General features: G+C 43.6%; 1 protein-coding gene across 1 annotated transcript in view; it reads right to left on the reverse strand.

The window, feature by feature from the left end:
• Positions 1-1,813: 1,813 nt before the first annotated feature.
• Positions 1,814-23,674, reverse strand: part of vps13d (vacuolar protein sorting 13 homolog D) — a 96,253-nt gene continuing 74,392 nt past the window's right edge. The window contains 12 exon segments of the mRNA XM_034129221.1: positions 1,814-2,695; positions 3,923-4,163; positions 4,249-4,380; positions 8,392-8,587; positions 11,799-11,931; positions 12,285-12,452; positions 14,314-14,448; positions 15,103-15,251; positions 15,347-15,443; positions 15,606-15,755; positions 16,300-16,449; positions 19,974-20,078. Coding sequence (XP_033985112.1) covers positions 2,564-2,695; positions 3,923-4,163; positions 4,249-4,380; positions 8,392-8,587; positions 11,799-11,931; positions 12,285-12,452; positions 14,314-14,448; positions 15,103-15,251; positions 15,347-15,443; positions 15,606-15,755; positions 16,300-16,449; positions 19,974-20,078 — 1,788 coding nt within the window. The 3' untranslated portion in view covers positions 1,814-2,563.

A 23,674-nucleotide genomic window follows, 5' to 3' on the forward strand; every position in this document is an offset into this window, starting at 1 on the left:
TTGCTCAAGAGCGAAATCCAGCGTCTGGGAGGCTTTTGGTGTCCTCCTACTGTAGATGGAGAAAATAACCAACATCCCACGCTTTTTGAGCCAAATATGCAACTGCGTGTGTTAATAATTGCATGTTTTCACTGCTCATAGGATATGCGGGTTCGGGTCGGTTTGCGGATCTTGTGCCGACGGGTCGGGTCGGTTTGCGGAACTAATTGGCAATATGTGCGGGTGGCGGGGCAGGTTCGGTATTGCACGTCGCAGGAGCGGGTTTTGAAAATCAGACCCGTGCAGGACTCTGGCGGGGATGCAATGTAGACAGGAATAAACGCAGATCATCCTCTGGCTGCAGCCTTGACCGGTACTTGCTTTTGATCAAAGTTAATGCGGAAAACCCGCACTCACACAGGTAGGTGGAGGTCAAGGGAATGAGCACTTTTACAGCCTTTTTGGCGAGGTGGGGGAACTCGGTCTCCACAGACAGCCAAAAGTGTGCAAGTGAAACTTTACTTATCTTTTTCTCGTTATTTTTTTCTCACGCTGCGCCTCCCCTGAAGCTCTCTGGCGCCCCCCCATGGAGGCGCGCCTCACACTTTGAAAACCGCTGGCTTAGAGGATGCTAGTCCTCTAAAACCATGTGAAGAGACTGTTATGTAATATATCCCGTGGAATAAAACAAAAACCTCCATTGTGCTGTCAGTGAAGTATCTGTCTTAACTAATAATGTTCTAAACATCAGCTTTTGGACTCAGGCCTGGCTCACCTGCAGATTATTTGTCCGGCAGCCCTGTGACCAACTGTGTCTGTTTTAACACATTTCAAAATATCAAAATGGTTTTACACTAGACATGAACTCACACCATTTAACCACACACATCGCAACGTTTTAAAGCTAAAGCAAAGTACTGGTATTATAAGGAACTAGAAGAACCTGAGGAATACATCGGTACCAATCATGTGGTGCTAGCTTGTAGGAAATAACCTAAGCACATTGTTGGCGAGGGATGAGCTGACATGGCTATAACCACAGGGGGCCCTTGACCTCTGACCTCAAGATTTCTGACTGTACTGTAATAGGTTCTAGGGATACCCAGCAGCCTCTGCTCTAAAGACATGCTCGCTTTATGGTAATCACATGCAGTTTGGTACAAAAATCATGTTGTTTTCTTGCATGCTGTACAAACGTGTTATTTTCCCTACTCTAAAATGGATAAAAAGAGAGAGGTGAAAGACCCTGCTGAGCGTTACGTTTTGTAACATTTATGTGTGCTATCAAAATGTAGCACTACATGAGACTTTTACTGCCCACCCAGTTAACACGGCCAGTATAGCCACCGCTTTGTATGAAGCTGCACACATCTTATGTGTAGATGTCAAGTTATGTATGAAGACAAAAAAAATAGCAGGTTTGAGATATTAAAAAGGAAAATGTGTCAATTCTGAACATTCCCTTCATTCAAATATGGGAAAGATAAATATTTCTGGAGAAGTGAAAGGTCTCGTTAGGCCTTCATGTCCTGTGCTGAACACTGATGTTTGAATGAAGATGCTCTTATGTGTGATTAGACAGGGGTGTGGTTTAGTCAGGTGGTAGGAGGCAGCGTAACAAGTGATGTAACACTTTGGTGGGTGTAGGCTGACTTCATGTCAGATAAGCAAAAACGTTAATGTTGAATTATAACCTCAATCTTAGGGTGATTTTGAAGTTCATGTTTCATTATAGTATAAATCCTGATGAGCGTCACCCTCGTTGGTGATGGAATAGAGAAACCCTGAACACGTGCACACACTGCAGTCTGGAAATGAGAGGGCCACACAGTGCTGCTGTCTTGGGGCTTTATTTGAAGTGTGTCCACATGAACGTTATTGTAAAGAGCACATATGCACTTCTCTTCTCGAACACACATTTTAGGAATATCTCTGACAACCCACTAAACCCAAAGACCAACACTCAGGAGGGGGCGCTCCGTGCTGTGGAGCAGAACTCTGCAGACGGAAGCATCTTGTTAAAAAAGGTTTGAAATAAAACACATGTCCGACCTGGAGGTGTGTGATTGTAAAAGGCAGAGACGGAGACAGGCAGCTTCAGTGTGTGAGGTGGGGGGGGGGGGGCTGCAGGTCCCCTCACTCCCTGTGTCAGTGCTATTACCTCCCCTCCCCCAACTAATGATCACTTATACACAAAATAGAGAGGGAAAGGCAGTTTGTTTGTATATTTTACATCATCAGCTTGATCTGTTATTCTCCACACTTCATAATTAGTACAGTATGTACACTGGTTTATAGTATTGGTTTGTAGCTATATTTACATTTCTGTCTATACACAAACATGTAGAACATATAAACATGGAGCCAGTGTTTCTTCATCAAATGTACAGCGGCTTGCATATGTTGTGATTTAATGTGCCAGACATCAGGTCATGTGACTGGTTCAGGTGACATGTGTCTGACTGTTCCCTTTACTGCAGTTTGTCAAACTCTTTAAAACACTGAGGCCTACAAAAATCAATAAAAGCCCTGACAGTCTCAGGATTTAAGAAAAGTTACTAATGCTTGTAAAACAGTGATGTGATCAGGACTCGAGCAGTAAGCAGTCCTCGTTCTCGCTGGCAGGAAGCATCAGCTGCTGCTCGTAGTACAGACTCTTGGCATAGTTGATTTCCTGAGAGATTTTGATGGCCAGACTCTCACTCTTCACATGGACCTGTGGAGAGGATCGTTACAGGATTACTATTAACGCAGTGAGAATAAGAATAAAGGTGTTTAGGGTGTAAAGTGAATGGAAGTGAAAACATACAACTGGTATGCATCATCACTTATCAGGAGCTCACATAGAATGGTCTTCATGTAAAGAGAAGGTTCAGAGATGCAGTCTAAAGCCAATAAATGCTGAAGGAGTCAACGGGGGCTGTGGAAGACGTCCTGCGTGGTTCCTGTCCCTAAAAAGATGACTCCTTCTGGGCTCAATGACTATCGCCCAGTAGCACTCACATCTCATGTGATGAAGGTGCTGGAGAGACTGGTCTTGGACCATCTCAGACCGCAGGTGAGATCATTCCTAGACCCTCTACAGTTTGCCTACCAGCCTCACCTGGGGGGGACGATGCTGTTATCTACCTGCTGCAGCGTGCTCACTCGCACCATCTCCTGGATTACTAACTACCTCACGGACAGACCACAGTACGTCTGGCTGGGCAGTGTGCTGTCTGATGTGGTGGTTGGTAGTACAGGAGCCCCACAGGGGACTGTGCTGTCTCCTTTCCTGTTCACCTTATACACCTCTGACTTTCAATACAACTCAGAGTCATGCCACCTGCAGAAGTTTTCGGATGACTCTGCAGTGGTAGGGTGTATAAGGGATGGACGGGAGGAGGAGTACAGAGCGCTGGTGGAGGATTTTGTTGAGTGGACTGGAGGAAATCATCTGCTTCTGAATGTGGCCAAGACCAGAGAGATGGTCATTGATTTCAGGAGGAAGAGGACATCTCCTCAGCCCCTGTGCATTCTGGGAGAGGATGTGGCTGCTATGGAGGACTACAAGTACCAGGGAGTGCACTTGCACACTGACGCTGTGTACAAGTACACTTTTTTTATTTCTATTGATGTGCAATACTTTTGTTTTACATACTGCTGCAACAAAAAAACTTTCCCAACTGGGGATCAATAAAGTATCTTATCTTATGTTACTGTAGTCTGGAGGTTTGACTGGGCTCAACTGTTCAGTGTCTTTGGGATCAAGTGAACCCTTTGGAAAACCGGAATTTATGTATAAAAGTCTTAAATTATAGTCTGATCTTCACTCAACAAACACAATCTGTTTGAACTGATAGCACACAAAGTATTTTTAAGTTCTTATCCAGATTGAAAACATCATTCAAACATTGACAGTGCAGGTTTGAAAAGGTATGTGAACCCCTAGACTTTAGCTCACCATAGGTTTCTGGTGGGAGGGGCCTGGGATGGCCACCCCGCTGCTGGTGCTCTCTGCCTTCTTGGTGAGCTGCACATACACCTTCCCATGATCCTTAGAGACCAGGCAGTGGTACAGGTCGTCATACTTCACCTCCAGGAAGATGGCCTCCCGGTCCACGTACTCCCCCGGCCGCAGGAAGTACACCACCTTAGAGGAGATGAGGACGCAGTAGCTGTCGATGGGCTCCACAGCGATAAAGCTGGGGGGGGGGGGGGCAGTGAACAGTCAGTGTGATGAACAGCAGGTCAGCAAGGGGAAGACACACACAGTGACAGGAGACTCACAACTCAGAGTGGATGTTGTCCGTCAGGCGGAACAGCTGCTCCTGCCCCTCCGCCTGAGTGGCTGAGTGTCGAGGGAGCAGACCCTGGGGGCCCTTACAGCAGCGCGGCTTCCTGACCCGCTGTACCCCCAGCCTGCAACACAACACGCAGCCGATCAACACAACACGCAGCCGATCAACACAACACGCAGCCGATCAACACAACACGCAGCCGATCAACACAACACGCAGCCGATCAACACAACACGCAGCCGATCAACACAACACGCAGCCGATCAACACAACACGCAGCCGATCAACACAACACAAAGCCGATCAACACAACACACAGCCTGCAACACAACACACCGCTGTTCAACACAACAAAACACAGCAGATCAACACAACAAATATACATTTTAAATAACACTACTGAATAGAGTATATGTATGTGTATACGTCTCGAGAAGCTGACACAGATAAGAAAATATATATTATGATGTGGTATGATGTGATTGATGATGTGGTATGATGTGATTGATGATGTGGTATGATGTGATTGATGATGTGGTATGATGTGATTGATGATGTGACTGCTCCGGAGCAGGTTTGGTGTTCAGCATAAGTTACCATGGAGATCTACCCCGGTAAGAAGTGAACCAGCATCGTAGGACAGAAAACTCAGAGTTAACCCTGAAGTTACCTCGCTAACCGCAAATCCTGCTTCTAGGACAGACCACTGATTAACACAGTGGTTCTCAAACCTTTTCTGTCAGGCTTTTCTGTCTTCTTTGGAGAAGAAAAAAAGTCGGGCACCCCCAACACAAATAGTCACGTAATGGGCCAAGTTAACATTTATTAAAATACATCAATATGAACGTGAGCATTCCTTTGCTCCATAAGTCTGTGTGGTCAAAAAATAAATACATAATAGAAATTGTTCAATCCCTTTGCTAGAACAATAAATTATAATACTTTGCCACTTTGCAATCTGTGCAAAAAAATGAAAAGAAAGAAAATGCTGATATTTGGCAGAAAAGTGTGTCTTATCATTAGCGGCTGCAATGAGCCTGTTTTGAACTGCAGACTTCTTCAAAACGAGGTTGCAGGCTCAGTGGCGACGCCAGAGATTTATTTTGGGGGTGCTGTGGGGTAGCTTGACGTTTCATAGAGGGTGCTCAAACATTTAGGGTTTCCCATTAATGTACCGGGTGCTACAGTGTACCCGCGACTGTTACAATGAAGGCTCGATAATCAGCTCACGGCATATAGGTGTAAGCAGGGGTAAAGTGCTATTTTTTAGGGCTGTCAGTCGATTAAAATATTTAATCGCGATGAATCGCATGATTGTCCATAGTTAATCGCGATTAATCGCAAATTAAACGCACCTTTTTTATCTGTTCTAAATGTACCTTAGTTAGAGGGATATTTTTCAAGTTTTTAATACTCTTATCAACATATGAGTGGAGAAATATGCTTTATATGTTTGTTTATTATCATTTGAACAATGACAAATATTCTCATGAATATTAAACACAACAACCTGAACATTACAAATATTCGCCTCAATTCAACCTGGAACCTCTCTCATACATTAATACAGTGTGTGTGTGTGTGTGTGTGTGTGTGTGTGTGTGTGTGTGTGTGTGTGTGTGTGTGTGTGTGTGTGTGTGTGTGTGTGTGTGTGTGAATGTGGAGACACTGTGATGGATCGTTGGAGCTATGTGCAGCTCAAGGCATATATGCTCGAATGGGAGCTGCCTGGACGCTGCAATCATGTTGCGCGCACTATCCGTGCTGACTTTTCGTACAATGTCCCACTGTCTGGCTACCTGCATAAAGTCAAGTGCTCGGTGCAGTTGTCGGCGAAATGTCATTGAAACAGCTCCTTATATCCGTTAGCGCAGCTAGCTAGCACCAGATGCTAACAACAACACGTAAGGTGTGCCTCACTCGCGCGAGTCGCCCCACACATACACACACCCTCCCGGTCCTCCCGATGGCCAGTCCGGGCCTGCCGGTGAGCGTGGAAGTGTGGTCTGCCACAAGCGGGCGGCAGGAGCGGGGCTGTCAGCATCAGCTTGTAGATGGTATTTTAAACTCGATGCGCTCTGAAACTACGGGGCGGGGCGGCCGAGGACAAAAAATACACATGCGTTAATCGCGTTAAAATAATTAGTGGCGTTAATTTTTTTTTGCGTTAACTTGACAGCCCTACTATTTTTATAGGTGGCGTGTAGACCTCACATAGGGGGGTCCGGGGGCTTGCTCCCCCGGGAAGATTTTTGTTTAAATATTGAAGTAGAAAGCATCAATCTGGTGCACTTTGAGAGCAAAATGAAGAGATCTATGGATCTATCTCTCAACACCCATATGAAACAGAACTGTAAACAGATTTACTTTTTCTTTATGGATATTTTACAAATCACTCCCCTTTTAAACTTTATTCTTTTTTTACTGTCATGCAGTGGCGAGCCGTCAGGGCCCTCTAGGCCCTCTGTGAGGGCCTAAGATATTCAAATTTTTTTAAAAATATATATTTTTTTTATATTATTTTTGTTATTTTTTCATTAGTTTTACCGAAAAAAAACTTGATTTAATAAAATAAAATTTCCAAAGAAATAAATCCTTCGAATCTGCCTGTTCAGTCTGTTGTGAATGTGAAGGGTTACATGAAAGAAGCTCGTCTGGCCCTCTCTGCGATTCACAGAGGGCCAGCTATAGTAACTGAACGAGAGAGTAATGTCAAATGACAGTACAATTGACCAATCATATCTTCCCTCTAAATGGGTGGGTTTTATTATCGCGGACTTTATGACAAGTTCCGCCTGCTGTGAAACTTTTCTTGTTTCCATAGCAACAACAACTTCCTGTCAACAGCGTGAACTCGCCTTCAAAATAAAAGCATGCCAAATTACACTTAAGACATACAACTGCAACGAAAGTAACAAACACAATGCAATATCATTTTCAATGTCAAAGAACACAAATTGGGTTCACACGTGTTGTTTTGTGTGGTAGAGGGTCGCTGTCATTGATGTGTTTTGCACCCTGGGCCGTTGTTTTGATATTCCGCTGAAGTATACGCTGTGACTTAACTCTTTTTTTTTTCTTTTTTTCGAGGGAAGGGGTGGGGGTCAGAGGGCCTAGGTATAAAGCTCACGGCTCGCCACTGCTGTCATATAGTATTTCATACCTGTTTTTCATTTATTCTCTTATTTTTTTATAACTATAATGATCATATAAACGTGTGCCTCGGAAATAATAATTTTTCAAATTATGACTTTTTTTTTTTTTTCAATACCATTTTTCTTCCTGGTCTCTCGCGCCCCCCCCCCTGTCATGCCTCTGCGCCCCACACTTTGAGAAAAACTGGATTAACACAACACACAGCTGATCAACACAACAAGACATCAGTGACCTGTGCTATAGCAGGATTTGCACTGACTATTAATATAATAAAAACATATAATTTATATTCTAGAATAATGCATCCATTCCAAGCATCACAATAATTGAATGTAATACTCAAATGTATGATCATATCAGATCAGATCTACTAATTTCCTAGATAAGGTGGTGATATTAAAAATCTGATCATTTATGTATTCAGTCAGAGATATTTTTGCCAGCTTTTCTACCTGCAATTTGCAGCTGCAACAGTGTTGCTTTTATCCTGCATTATGTGTTAACTTCTTCATATTTGTCTGATTATAGTTCACTCTTTATTTGTGAAATATGACATTCCACATGTTTTTTTATTGGTCGCATACTGCTAACTCCGCCCCTTTCATATGAGCTTATTTACCTTTATATTGGGTTTGTTATTCTGTTTTGCATGTCCTTAGTTGACCTATCCCTGCATTTTACCTTCACTATTGTGCCACTTGCACTATTTTGTGTTTTATTGTTCTCTATTAAGTATGTTTTGTGCTTTTGGAGGAATTTGGGGATTCAGATTTGTATTGCCACCACTACGCTGTAGCTGTTGTGCATGTGAGAACAAAGCCTGGACTCCTCCTTAAGGTTTTGCTCTGTCGTACTGCAGGAGATTCATCTCACTCCCCTCTCTCTGATCTGTGTACAGACTCGTTATAATACAGAGGGGGAGAGTTATTCTTTCAGAAGCTCACATACTAGAGTACAGGTAGTAGACTCAGCCCACCTGTGGTTACTGAGACTAGCCATGTCCCGGACCGTCTGAGCCGTCTCTGAGGCAAAGTCCAGAGCCCCAGCCACCGGTTTGGTCACCGTGCCAACTAGACCTTTGCCCAGGCCAGAGAAGAAGCCGCTGACTCCGCCCTCCGTCTTCACGCCCTCCACTGTGGAGGTGATGATGCTCGTCATGCCTCCAATGATACCTGGGGAGGGAGATATGTCAAAGGGTCACTTCACAGAGCAGAGAGACTGAGAGCCAGCTCCACCATATCATCCCTGGTGCTGAGAGGAAGCAGCGCTCATATAAACTGCCATGTACTGTCTACTGCTCTAACAGTAGACCCCCTTGAAAACGAGATGGTGCATCTCAAGGGGTTTATCCCAATAAATAAAATGTCTATATATATGATGTCCATTTCTTCTCTAGGCTAAGGAGCAATAACAGAAAAACATTATACAAGATTTGAAGTCACTTCCCATGATTCATTGGGTCAGTTGCCCCATCAGGGATGCACACAGGGAGCAGCAGGAGGGAATAACTCAGAGCCATCACGGCTTCTGTGTCTGTATTATTTTTCTGTAGCTTAGTGAGATTGTATATTTTAGAGTACTCAATTTATTCAATATTTTCGTTATATTGTGTATCATTCAGATACTCTAGTGATATATGTCCTTTCTGTTGTGTATTTGTATATATTTGCTGATAATGTTAATGTTTATTTGTATTATATTGTATCTTATAAATATTTTTAACTTGTGTAATGCTTGACAACACTGCTGCTGTGACAATGTAATTTCCCAATTTGGGATGAATAACGTATCCATTTATCTATCTATCTATCTATCTTACATGTCACCTGTTAGACGGTTTTATCCAAAGCGACCTGCACACATTCAGTACTGTGGGCAACCCCCACAGGAGCCAGTTGGGGTGTCTTGCCAAGGGACACAACGACATTCTGAGTGCAGTGGGACTCGAACTTGATCTCCCCTGAGCCGAAGATCAGTGCACTATCCCACTGAGCCACAGCCTCCCTTCTGCTGCTGGGTACTGATAGAGGATCTGTACACCTGACGGGTGAAGTCTCTCTATTACAGGAATAACAATGTGATACATAATTTTTACTGCCTCCTATCATAGCCTTTAGAGCAGGGGTGGGGAACCTTTTTCCTCTCAAGGGCCATTTCAATTTTTCAACATCCTCCGAGGGCCGTACAAATTATTGACCTCTGCTTAAAAATACTGAAATCACAGCCCATTCATTTCGCCTTTCTTTCATGCTGTGCAAAGAAAAAGCAACCTCTTAATCCAGATATCTTACCATGACTCGTGTATGCATGCACGTGCACGGTTGTGGCATGACCACCAACACAGAAAGATATGGACACAAGATGTGTGCAATTTAGTTTCCTATCCATGTGAACATGATTTAAGTGGGGGGGACCTAACCTCCTCTAGGGGGGTACGGGGGCATGCTCCCCTGGGAAGATTTATTTTTAAATGTTGAAGTTAAAAGCATCAATCTGGTGCACTTTGAGAGCAACATGAAGAGATCTATGGATACATCTCTCAACACCCATATGAAACAGAACTGGAAGCAGATTTATTTTTCTTAAAGGGGACATATCATGCTATATTTGAACAATATATTGTAGGGCCATACCTATATAAAGTATATAAATATAGTTTTTTTTTCAAAATACCAAACAGATCCTGCATTTTAGCCATGCCTCATTTCGCTCTATTTGCTCTTTCCAGCCCTGTTTTTGCAAGGGCTGATTCTGTGATGTAGTTTTAATGCAAATGAGCTGCAGCTGACCACGCCCCCCTGCAGGAGAGGGGAGCGTGCTCTGATCAGCTGCTGGGCTGTCAGAAGAGGGGGAGAAAAAGAGATCTCCGTCCTCCGTGTTTTATTATATAGAGTCGTTATTTATTTGTTTTAAAGCTCAATAAATAACAAAGAAGACCTTTGACCGGCACTTTTCTAATTTTGTCCGGAAGATTTAAACTTTAACGGACATCTTGACCGGCGAAAAAAGATCTAACTGAAACTCTGCCGCACGGTCCCCACGTTCCTTGGAAGAGGCGGAGAGGTGGGTGTTTGTCATCTGCTGGTGGACTAACCGGAGAGAATTACAGTGCTTGCCTCGACGGGGAGGGATTGCATTGAATTAAAGCAGCGGGAGCAAACGCTTGCCTCGGGGAGGGAGAAAAAAAGCCACAGCGGAGAATAAACAGAAGGGCAACCATGGCAACCATGCAAGGGAAGTCTTCTTCACTGCTTTTGTGGCAGACTACAGCGCCACTTACAGGCCTGGCATATGTACTACAGCGTCGAATATAAGAAGCTTTTTCTACAACCAGTGAGGTAAAGGCACATCTTTATATGATCATTATAGTTATACAAAAATAAGAGAATAAAGTAAACAGGTATAACATACTATATGACAGTAAAAAAAAGTTGTTATTAATAAACAAGAATACAGTTTAAAAGGGGAGTGATTTGTAAAATATCCATAAAGAAAATCTGCTTACAGTTCTGTTTCATATGGGTGTTGAGATCTGTATCCTAATGTTGCTCTCAAAGTGCACCAGATTGATGCTTTTAACTTCAACATTTAAAACATAATCTTAGAGGAGGTTAGGTCCCCCCCCACTTAAATCATGTTCACATGGATAAGAAACTAAATACATTTGCACACATCTTGTGTCCGTATCTTTCTGTTTTGGTGGTCATGCCACAACCGTGCACGTGCATGCATGCGCGAGTCATGGAAAGATATCTGGATTAAGAGGTTGCTTTTTCTTTGCACAGCATGAAAGAAAGGCCAAATGAATGGGCTGTGATTTTAGGATTTTTAAGCAGAGGTCAATCATTTGTACGGCCCTCGGAGGATGTTGAAAAATTTAAATGGCCCTTGAGAGGAAAAAGGTTCCCCACCCCTGCTCTAGCCAATCAAACAGCGTGCTTGTGTGTCCGGGGCGGGAGATTAATGTGATTGGTTGTTGGTCGCACGCCAGACATGCCCACCGGCAAGCTTCAACGCGACGCTGCCGTGTGGATGTACCGTTAGAGTACTGAATATTTTCCAAACATTACATGTAAATTGAACAGTTTTGGACAACAAAACACAGTTTTTCACCCTGCCAAGTGCACATGCATCTATTATTTCATTGGTCACAGATTTCCTTTGTCCCTCCCAGCCAGCAGCTTCAACATATGAGAAGCATCAGTCAGATGTCAGTCACATCATGTGTGCTGCTCTCCACCTTTCAACAAGAAATACACTGACAGTATCTGTGTGGAAAAAATAATAGGGCCTGATTATTTTTAGCTTTTTTGTTTTCAGGGGGCCCACGGAAAATAATTCTAAAGCCTACGAGTTGTGCGCAGACACAGAGTGGGGGTGTACCGTGAGCCAGACCGTGGATCCCTGCCACCAGGTGCTCCCCGCTGGTGGCCCCGTGGTACCGGATGTACTCTCGCTCGCTCTGGTGCCGGTTGTCCATGGTCTTTCCCAGCCCGTCTGATAACGTCCCTGCAAACTGACACACAGGGAACAGGAACATGCTCACTATGCATAATAATAATACATTTAATCAAGAGGCGCCTTTCAAAGCACCCAAGGACACCTTACAATTCATAAAATAGTCTGAAGAAAGGTGAAAGCTTTTACAACTTTCACATGATTCTATTTGTGCGCTTGTGTACATGCATGTGCTCATGTGTAGATTCAGGAGCTGGACACATAACAGGAACACCTGTACAATATGATAATCAAGGAAGAGCCAAGCAATTTAACTAAGAAGATCTGCACCAGTGTGAACAGAACATGTGAAATGTAGCACTGTTATTATGAACAGATATAAAAGGAGTGAACCACAGCTGAGCAGGTTACCTTGGCAGCAGAGTTGGACACTCCGTGGGTCACATTGCGTATGAGCCCCCCCACGTTGCCGTACTTGATGAGCTCAGACATGCCCTCCGTCACGTCGTTCAAGAGCCCCATGGGGTTTCCCAGGAAGTCCACAGAGCCCAGGATCTGAGCCGCCTGGCTCATCAACTCCTGCACAGGAAGCAGTGATACAAAGAATCAAAGGCTTGTCACATGCACAGTAACTACAGTGTAGATATGGCAAAGAGAATCTTAAGTCCCAGGCTACTTCAACAATGCAACGTAAACATATATAAAACATAAAATAAATTATAAAACAAGAAAAATTGTGCAAGAAGAAACAGAATAGAAATAAAATAGTGCAAGATTATGTAACAAGACCAGTGTGCAAGCAATGCAGAGGAAGTAGAGTATATAAATGTAAACAATATATATATACAGTACCAGTCAAAAGTTTGGACACACCTTCTCATTCAAAGGTTTTTATTTATTTTAATTATTAGTAAACAAAAAAGTGTTAAACAATCCAGAATATGATTTATATTTTTAGATTCTTCAAAGCAGCCCTCTATTGCCTTGATGACAGCTTTGCACATTCTTGGCTTCTCTCAGTCAGCTTCATGAGGTCGTCACCTGGAATGGTTTTCCAACAGTCTTGAAGGACTTCCCAGATGTGCTGAGCCCTTAATCGTCCCACAGAGGGGACATTTCCATTCTGCATTTGACCCATCCTAGTGTTAGGAGCAGTGGGCTGCCATTATGTACGGCACCCGGGGAGCAGTGTAGGGAACGGTGCCTTGCTCAGGGACACCTCGGTAGCACTTGGTCTTTCGGGGACTTGAACCGGTGACCTTCCGGTTCCCAAGCCAAGTCCCTATGGACTTCGCCACCACCGCACCGCTTTGGGTTGAGGTTGATTGTGGAGGCAAGGTCATCTGACGCAGCTCTCCATCACTTTCCTTCTTAGTCAAATAGCCCTTACATAGCCTGGAGTAAGCACAAACCAGATGGGATGGCATGGCGCTGCAGAATGCTGTGGTAGCCATGTTGGTTAAGTGTGCCTTGAATTTTGAATACATTTCCAACAGTGTCACCAGCAAAGCCCCCCCACACCATCACACTTCCTCCTCCATGCTTCACGGTGGGAACCACACATGCAGAAACCATCCGCTCACCTTCTCTGCGTCTCACAAAGACACGGCGGTTGGAACCAAACATCTCAAATGTGGACTCATCAGACCAAAGTGCAGTTTCCACTGTCTAATGTCCAGTCCTTGTGTTTCTCGGCCCAAACTATTCTCTTCTTCTTGTTGTTCATCCTCAGTAGTGGATCTTTGCAGCGATTGGACCATGAAGGCCTGATTCACGCAGTCTCCTCTGAACAGTGGATGCTGAGATTGTCTGCTCCTTGAGCTCTGTGATCATTGATGTGGGCTCTAATCTGAGGTGCTTTCATTTGTGCTTTCTGAGGGTCATGAGGTCGTTCCAGGTGACGACCTCATGAAGCTGACTGAGAAGCCAAGAGAGAGCAAAGCTGTCATCAAGGCAAAAGGGGGCTACTCTGAAGAATATAAAATTAAAATCATACTCTGGATTTTCTAACACTTTTTTGTTCACTACATAGTTCCATATTTGTTCTTTCATAGTTTTGATGTCTTCAGTATTAATCAACAAAGTAGAAAACAATTTAAATAAACAAAAACCATTGAATGAGAAGGTGTGTCCAAACTTGTGGCTGGTACTGTATATAAATACAATAAGCTAAATGATTTATTTTCAGCATATCATAATAACCTAGTCATCTCTGACTCAAACCACCATTTCTATCAGCTGCTGTGCATGTAGCAGCTGATAGAAATGATCTTCACTTTATTTATCAAACATGGAGAATGGCTGGCCAACAAAGTCTCACAATGGATTGGATTGAGTTCTGCAGGAGGGGGGATCCCAGCAGTGTCACAGCTGCTGTGGTGCAATTGTGTAGTGAGACTCCCTGATAATGACTTAGGCTAATCATTTGAAATCAGCGTACCTCTCTGAAGTGCTTGAGGATGTCGTTGATGAGGATCTCCTGGGTTTCATAGGGGTGCACTCTGGTGAAGGGGTACATGTTGATAACAGCGTCTTCAAAGCGGACCAGAGGAAAGCCCAGGGTGCCTTTCAGAGCCTACAGAGAACACACACAGCCTTATTCAAAACATGTGAGGAGAAGTGAAGTACAGTTACAGAGGGACATACATCTGTTGAACCTATTATAGCAGTTTTAAAATAATAAGTCTACTGCTGTTTAATCCCTAGAGATGTGTTAGGACAATCGGCCCCTCTATCTGCAGGCAGGCAGTGCCCGAAATGAAAACTAGAACAATCAGTTAATTTAACACTGAGGGACACTGCTGCTGCTCTGCCTGTCAGACGCAGGAGGCAGTTTGGGCTCGTGTGTGTTTAGAATCGTTATGTTGTGTAAAGGTGAAGCTTGCTGCTGATTCTCATGTTCAGAGAGTTTATTACCTGTCCTGTCTTAGTGCAGCTGGACCCTTTAGTCATCCTGCATAATGTTGCAAGTCCTCATACATTAATGTTCTACTATTTTCAACTATTTTCACAATCATGACATATTTGTCTGTCATGACAATTATTATTCTCATGTGCCTTTTAAGGTCAGTAGATATTTGGACATTCCAGACTGATGGGGAACAACATCTGAATGATGGCTTTTAACATGTTCATTGATATCATGTGTATACATTCTTCTGCACTCACAATGCGTTATGATCACTAACGTTTCAACAGTACTGTGAGGAGAGATGAGATGTTGGGTTACCTTGAGGTCTGGAGGCAGCTTGTGAGAGGTAAACACACTAAGTTTGACCTGGGGGAGGCTGATCTTCAGGTTCTCAAAGTAGTAGCGTTTGGGAGGTCCTGATTCCTCGTTGGGCTTCTCATAGATGTTTTCATCAAATTTTTCCAGCTCTGCATTCATTACAGCAACATAACATCATTACAACAAAATGACTATGTTACTAACAGCATGAAACACATCTTAAGAAGATGAACTAATGACCCACCAGCCTCAGTCTGTCCGTATCCAAAGAAGCTGAGCAGCTTGAGCAGCAGCTTCTCCTCAATGATGACGGTGAAGCGGCGGGCGGTCACCATGAGGTGCTGTGAACACATCACGCTTACATCATCAGTCACCTGATTCTATCTACTGCTCACTGGCACACTACACATGTAAAAAAAAACAGCGATCACCTGCTGAGGATCGGAAACAAGTCTAACTTCCTGTAGCACACTAACACAGCAGTAAAGGAGTGTGGCCCTCACCTTGAACAGGTCCGTGAGCATGAGGCTGCTGGGAACCTTCACAGAGTTGACCTGCAGGGCAGGGCCGCTGTCGCTCACACTGCTGTCACTGCAGCTGGGCGTCACACACAGCATCACAGGCTGCGTGCTGCCCAGCAGCTGGTTGTCCACCTGAAGAGCACAACACACACACAGACTGTTCACACAACACTCACCACAGGCTGACATGCATCTTATCGTTTTTCTCTTAAATAAAGATTCCTCCTGCTGACTTACATCTGATAGTTGTTGTTTTAAAGAGTTTTACTTTATCTAAAGTATGGTACAGGAGGAGAAAAGCTACGTACTGTAGGACAGATACATTCCTCAGACTTTTTTTTTTAGATAAATGGTTTGGCACTGACAGCAGGAGGTGTATGTCTGTGTTTTGACATCTGTTGTTTTTTCCATGGTGGAGCATTAGTGAGAGGTTTATGTTTTTGTATGGATAATATTTGTATATTGTGCTGTTAGATGATGGTGATGGTGAACACTTGTTGGTAGTTAATGGTGGTGAAGCTGCTGTTGAACAGAGAGGACTTCTGTTTACATCTGTTTCAGGACTGGCTGCACCTGTAAATGCTTTTGTATGAAATGTTGTTATACAAATAGATTTCAGCGTGAACATGTGGATAAATGTCCCAACAGTTGTGGGGCGGGGGTGGGGGGGGCTCACCTGGATGTTCTGAATGCTGAGCTCCAACACCTCGTTAGCTGCAGTGCGGGTGAAGTGGACATCTATCCCGGACAGCGTGGTGAACACCAGCTCCTCTGGGACCTTGTTGACCAGAGATACCCCTATACCCTCCTCCAGGTTCACCAACACCTGAGAATGAAGAGCAATAAGAGGGCTACCTGATACCTCACACACAGTCTGTGCTGATCATAACAAGATCTACACACAGGCCCGGACTGGCCATCGGGAGAACCGGGAGGTTTCCCGATGGCCTGGCCTGATTTTTTTTTATGTATTGTGAACGCAACGCTGTGCAAATGTGGGTCTGCCTCACATAGGGGGACTGTCTGTCTACATGATGTTGCCTGCCGACATGGCCACTGTCATACAGATCATACATCAAAGCCCTCGATTGGTCTCTGTGTGTCATTCAAGCTCGGGAGGATGTGTGTATGTGTGGCGCGAGCGAGAGAGAGAGCGAGTGCGAGAGCGAGAGAGCGAGAGCGAGAGCGAGAGCGAGAGCGAGAGAGAGGCAGAGAGAGAGAGAGAGAGCGCACCGGTAAGCCTACTTGTATTGTTGTTGTTAGCATCTGGTGCTAGCTAGCTGCTCTAAGGATATAAGGAGCTGTTTCAACAACAAGGTGGAGGGAGAGTCCTCTCCTGTTAGACTGAGAGGCTCTGATAACGTCAGCTCGGGTGAGGTAAAGGACTCTCTGAGTGTTTAGATAGTTAACTTTAGTCCAAGTTATCTCAGTGTGTCCAGTGGCGGTTCTAGACCATTTTTACTGGGGGGGCCAGTTATTTCATGAGAGGGGCACAATAAAAAGCGGGTTAAAAAGACAAAGACAGTATAAAATAATTGTGTAAAATAAACATAAAATACAGTAATTGGTGTTTTTATTTTTTATTTAGAGAATTTTAGTAACTTTAAGTGACAAATTAATAAAAAAACATAAACACTATTTGCTTTTATAAGGTAATGAACAGTTTAATCTCCACTGTACATCCGGGTCTCTGATTTGATTTAGTTCCAATAAATTGTAATATTAGCCGCGTTCACACCAAGTACTTTGCCGTACTTAGTGCCCCGGCACTTATTACCCATGGGCACTTAGTATAGATCGCGCTCACACCGGAATAAGTTCCCTGAGGGAAGATTACGCAAATGAGCCGCTGACGTCACTTCTTCTTCTTCTGCTTTGGGTTTACTGGCAGGCCGCAAACCACTTCACGGCGTATACTGCCACCCGAAGTCCCCGGCCGGAAGTCCCCGGAGTTGGGGACTGGCTTCAGTAGAAGCCGCTGGGACTCCCAGCAGCTTCTACTGAAGCCTTCAGAGTAAATCGCCAGAAAGCCGACACCTCCTCATCTCCACCGCTCCCATGTTTTATTTTGTGTTGCCATAAGTTAGTCTCTCTGCGTTTGTGTGCTGGGCGAATGCTAATGCTAATAATGCTAATGCAAGGATAATAAAATGGCGGCTCTACAAAACATTTCAGAGTTTTACAGGGCGTGGTTTGCAATTCGCCCAGCCAATCAGAACTGGGGCACTTTTTTCCCCCAGGAAAGTACCATCTCTCAGCAGGCACTAAAAATGGGGGTAAAAGTTCCTGGCACTCAGTACTCTTTTTGGTGTGAACGCGACATAACGGGTACTAACGGAACTAAACGCGAAAAGTATGGGGAAAAGTACTCCGGTGTGAACGCGGCTATTGTAACCTTTTTTTTGGAGGGGGGCCACAGGGGGGTCCCTGGTCAGTGTTACAGGGGCACTGGCCCCTGTTGGCCCCCCCCCAGAACCGCCCCTGAGTGGGTCTCAAACGGTTTGGTCACCATTTATGTAAACACATATTTCCATTTGAGGGGGGAGTGATTAGTAAAAATAAATGTTAACTGAAAAAAGGTAAGATAAACTTTTAAAACTTGTTGAGCTAAAATCTAGTCTTTGCTGTTGCCTCAAAGAGGAGCAGGGGGGAGAGGAGGAAGACAGGTGAGGCTGATTCAGGAGCTCAGACACACTCTATAAATGAACCAAAAACAAATAAATAACCAAGTTTCAATGTTTTTTCATATTGGATATGGTATGTTATTTGTTATGGCCATGTTCTTATGATTTTATGATTATTTAAATAATGTATACAGTTATGTTTCATATGGGTGTTTCCATAGATTGTAGCCTCCTCCTTTCCCTCACTCTCGTCTCTTCCTTGCGTCTTAGCTCCGCCTCCGTAAGACGCGAGCGAGAGACACGAGGAAGAGACGCGAGGACAGAGGAGTCCTCAGGTATTAATTGGGATGTCCTCGTTCACTCCAGCGTCTCCATAAACAATGCCCTTTACTTCTGGCGTGCGCAGTTGTACCACCTGTCACTGGACTTCCCTCCACATCAATCCCTTCAAACCTGGGATTTAGTTTCTCATTGAAATGATTTCATCCACGTCTTCCATCCATCTCATTTATTATAGTTTTCAACGTATTATTTTCGGTCCTGTATTGGTTTTTCCAGGTATAACATTTAATTTAAGTTATAATTATAATCATAACAATAATAATAATTGATGGATTAATTTCATTATGGTATTTGAGCTTGTTTCAGATCAACTTTTGTATTGGATGTTGTTATTTAATTTGTCCTACAGAAGAGAGACACAAATCACTAACATATTTATCAGTTATGCTACCCGTATTTATATATATATATATCCTAAATGTTTGACGTTCTGTGGGTTTTACATGCATCAAAAACCACAAGTAAGAACTGTAAGTTATTATTAATATTGATTCAGAACAGCTGCAGTGAGCAGACGGCTGTGCAGCTGGGGGCGGAGCTTTGATTCAGAACAGCTGCAGTGAGCAGACGGCTGTGCAGCTGGGGGCGGAGCTTTGATTCAGAACAGCTGCAATGAGCAGACGGCTGTGCAGCTGGGGGCGGAGCTTTGATTCAGAACAGCTGCAGTGAGCAGAGGCTGTGCAGCTGGGGGCGGAGCTTTGATTCAGAACAGCTGCAGTGAGCAGACGGCTGTGCAGCTGGGGGTGGAGCTTTGATTCAGAACAGCTGCAGTGAGCAGAGGCTGTGCAGCTGGGGGCGGAGCTTTGATGTGCGAGTAGTGAAAACACTTCCGCGTAGTATACACTGGTGTATCCTCGCTCTCGTCTCCTCTGGAAGCCTCCTCCCTCCTCTCTCCTCGACTCCTCCGTGTGCATTTAAGCGATTCGGACGTCCTTCAACATGGCGTGTCTCGATCGATTTCCGGGTGAAGTCCCCGAGGAGAGAGGAGTCGAGGAGGGACATTGGGATGAACCTCTAGTCTCTTTATTTCCCCCTTAAAATGCACCAGATTGATGCATTTAACTCCAAAATTAAATAAAAAAATCGACCCCCACTTAAAACATGTTCACATGGATAGGTTCCCAAATACATTTGCACAATTTTTAAATAATACCCATGTCCATATGTTTATTCTGGGGTAGTAGATTTAAAGTATAGGGCTATCACTATGGGCAGCAACGCTGTAAATATTGACAATATTTCCAGCAAAATGGCACAAAAAAAACTGGTAGTGGCCTGGCTGGGTGTATAATTCCCGGCCTGACTTATTGTCCCAGTCTGGCCCTGTCTACACATGATAAGAAATGTGGTGATGATGTCGGGGACAAACAGTGGTCAGCGTTACCTCCAGCTCCTGCTCATGCTCCTTCTTCTTCACCTCCCCCTTCCCCCGGTCCTGCTCTGTGCTTGGGGAGCTGCGGATCATTCTCCTCTGGTTAAAGTCACTGATCTACAAACAGACACACAAACTGAAGTGAAGAGGTCCAAACCACTGGAAATAACACTTAGATGTTAACAGAGCATTTTTAGTTGAGGAAAATTAAAGATAAAAACTGTGATATATAGAAGCAGGGGTAAGCAATACATTCTTCTACAATCAGTTAACAGCATTACGTGCTGAACATGACACAGCACTCATTGACAGTAACAAAGAAAAGGGATGTTTTAGTGAACTTCATTAGTGAATCTCAGTGACCGGCTAGTATAGTGCAGTGGTTCCCAAAAGTTTTCTGCAGGGCCCCCCCCTTTAGCTTCCAAACTCCACTTGAATTTATTTTAAACATTCCAATTCAGAAAACTGCAACTTCATATTTACAAAACAAAATGAATAATAAAGTGACAAATCACCTTCACATTGGAGTTATTAAAAGTCTAACTGTAATACTTAGGGTTGGGATCGTTTGGATTTTTTTTTTTTCTCACTTTAGTTTTTATTATATAAAAACATTACAACAACAGCTGTGCACGTACATAACAACCCAGACTAAATAAACAATACAGCAATAGATACAAATACAGAGATAATATAAAATAAAATAAAATAAAAATGCAGTCGGGAGTCACATTCTTATTTGACCATTTGTCAGAACAGTTCCTCTTACTCAATCAGTCAGTATTCCTTGTCGCTGATTTGAATCTTAAACATTGACCATTTCTCTTCATATTGTGTTTCTTGCAGTCTCAGTCAATATGTCATTTTTTCCATTAAATGAATTTCCTCCACAATCTCCATCCACTGTTCCACAGTAGGAGGCTCCACCTTGCACCATTTCCTAGTTAGGGCTTTCTTGCCAGCTATCAACAGTATTTTTACAAGATATATATCTATGTAGTGAACATTTCCCTCTGTAAAATTGCCCAGATAGAGTACCATGTAGTCCATAGGAACCTCATATCTCAGTATCTTTTGCAAAACCTTGTGTACCGATTCCCAGAACTTAAGTATGTTTTGGCATTTCCAAAATATGTGTCAATGGTTGGCCTCTGATTCTCCACATTCTCTCCAGCACAGAGGATTTGTATTTAAGTATTTACTCTGAATCTTAGGTGTGATAAAAGATCTGTATTCCCTCCATATACCGTGAATTGGTGGATGATTGATGTATCTTCCACATGTTTTGCCAATCATCATCTGAAATGGTTGTGTTCAATTCTGTTTCCCATTTCTCTTTTATGTATTTAGTTGAATGTTTATTTGTGGACAATACTTTGTACAGAGCAGTTATGATTCTGATTTTGGTTTCTTTGTATGAATTAGTTATGATTTGAATCACACCATTCACTTCAGCAGAGGGGGCTTTTTGTAGTCGTCTCTTATTTGTAAGTACCTGTAGAAGTCATGTTTATCCAGATCATGTTTATCCTTCAAATTCTGGAAACTCTCCAGCTCCCCATCCTTCCCTAAAGTGCACCATGCTGTAATCCCCTTGGTTACCCATAGTTTGAATCCCTTATCGTATCCAGCCGGTTTAAAACTATTATGCATATATTTTCCTATCCCGTGCTTTTTAATTATTTGAAACCATAATTTCAGACTGAAGGATGTAATTAAATCTAGTTGTTTTTTTAAATAGTCTGAATGAAACTCTGCAGCTCTCAGTAGGTGATCAGCTGATCAGCGGGGGCTGTGTGTGGCTCTCTTTGTTTACACACCTAATGGCCAATCAGCCACAGCTCTCCCCCTCCTGTGATCTCCCAACCCCCCTGTGATCTCTCTTCTCCAGCAGTAACGTTTAACTGTAGGTTTGTGTTCGCATATTTATGCTGTCGCAGTTCCTGTTGTTTCTATCGCGCATTGCCGGTATGAAAGGGTCTGTGCCGGAAATATCTAACAGTCCACAATCTGAGCCCAATAATCTGTTTAACATTAAAAGAAAAGACAAATGGGCTCCAGACAGTGCACAAGAGTTCCAGAAAGCCATCGGAAACGAATAAATTCAAAGACTCTTAGGCCCCGGCTCCACGAGGACGGAAACTGGTTGAATCCGCATATTTCTCATGCGTATAGCCCTCTAAGCTCCACGACGCCGTAAGGGAAACGTAGAAACAGACCCCGCAAACGACAACGGGTCCAAAGGTGGATAGATCTGGGAACTGAGCGCTCTGGGGGGTCCAACGGGGCCGTGGAGTCGCCTATACGGTCATTCGTTTTCATAGCCCCGCCTCTCCCTGCCTCTCCCCTGCGGGGTTGCTATCGTGCTCCAGTCGCTACTGACCATGCTACAGTTCTTTGTGCAACATCTACAGGAGCTCCTCCTTGAATTCAGATTATTTATCTTTATCTCGATATGGACATAAACGCGAGTGAAGTCTAATCTGACAGGACGGAGACACGCAGCTCCTCCCGCTGTGATGCAGCGGGAGCAAAACACACACTTCAAGTCAGATCATCACCCTTAGCTATTTTAATTACCTCTCAAACTACCTAAACTAGTTATAAATATGTTCATTTTTACTGTCGAGTCATCATTACAGGATCAGCTGCTGCATGAGACAGACACTGACGCTGTCAGAAGAGAGGAAAAAGAGACAGGCTCAGTGTATTTGATGATTATATATCATTATATCGTCGTTATTCATTTGTTTTAAAGCTCAATAAATAACAATGAAGACCTTTGACCGGCACTTTTATAATTTTGTCCGGAAGATTTTAAACTTTAACACACGCTGACCGGCGAAAAACTCTGCCCGGTTCTGTCGGCCCCCACCGCGGAGAATACACAGAAGTGCAGCCATGACAACCATTCTTCTTCGCTGCTTTGTGGAGGAAGTTGCTGCTTTTGTGGAGGAAGTTACAGCGCCACGTACAGGTTCGGCATATGTACTGCAGCTTTTCCAGCGTTTGGATGTAAACGGAGCCGTCTCGTGGAGCTTGACACAATCCGGTGTATATTGCGTGGGGACGGAAGGTTTTTTGCGGTTGCATTTGCGTTACTCCGATGCGTTTTGCCGTATTTGTCCTCGTGGAGCCGGGGCCTCAGACAACTTTCTGGACATGACCACAATAAAGAAGGCATAGACCTGGCAGTTAGAAAAATTAACCAAATCTTCACGAGAACGGCTCATACATCCCAACTGAAGAAATGCAGCAACAAGCCCCCAAAACAAAAAGAAATCAATTTGTTTGATGAAGAAAGCCAACAAAAAAGAAAATAACTCTCTAATTATCTAACCAAAAACATATGAATCCTAGCTACGCAGACGGACGCCTCCTTTACTGCGGCATTTTCAAACAATACCAACGTACACTCAAGATCAAGAGGGCTCAGTACACATACAAACAATAATCGAGGAGTCTTTAAACACAAGCAAACAAAAATTGGAAAAATCTAAACAAAAGTAAACACAATGTCCCAGTTATACAGAATGGACACATTTGGATCTATTACTTCAAAAATCTGTATGGTAACATTCCTATCAATTCTGACTCAGAAAAAACACAAATAACTGAAAAGTTAAACAATTTAGAATTGGTCATCAAGGACTCCCAGAACCCTTTGGACTTTCTAATTACTGAACAGCAACTGGAAAAAAAGTTGATTAACC

Source organism: Trematomus bernacchii, unplaced genomic scaffold (genome assembly GCF_902827165.1).
Source record: "Trematomus bernacchii unplaced genomic scaffold, fTreBer1.1, whole genome shotgun sequence".
Lineage (NCBI taxonomy): Eukaryota > Metazoa > Chordata > Actinopteri > Perciformes > Nototheniidae > Trematomus > Trematomus bernacchii.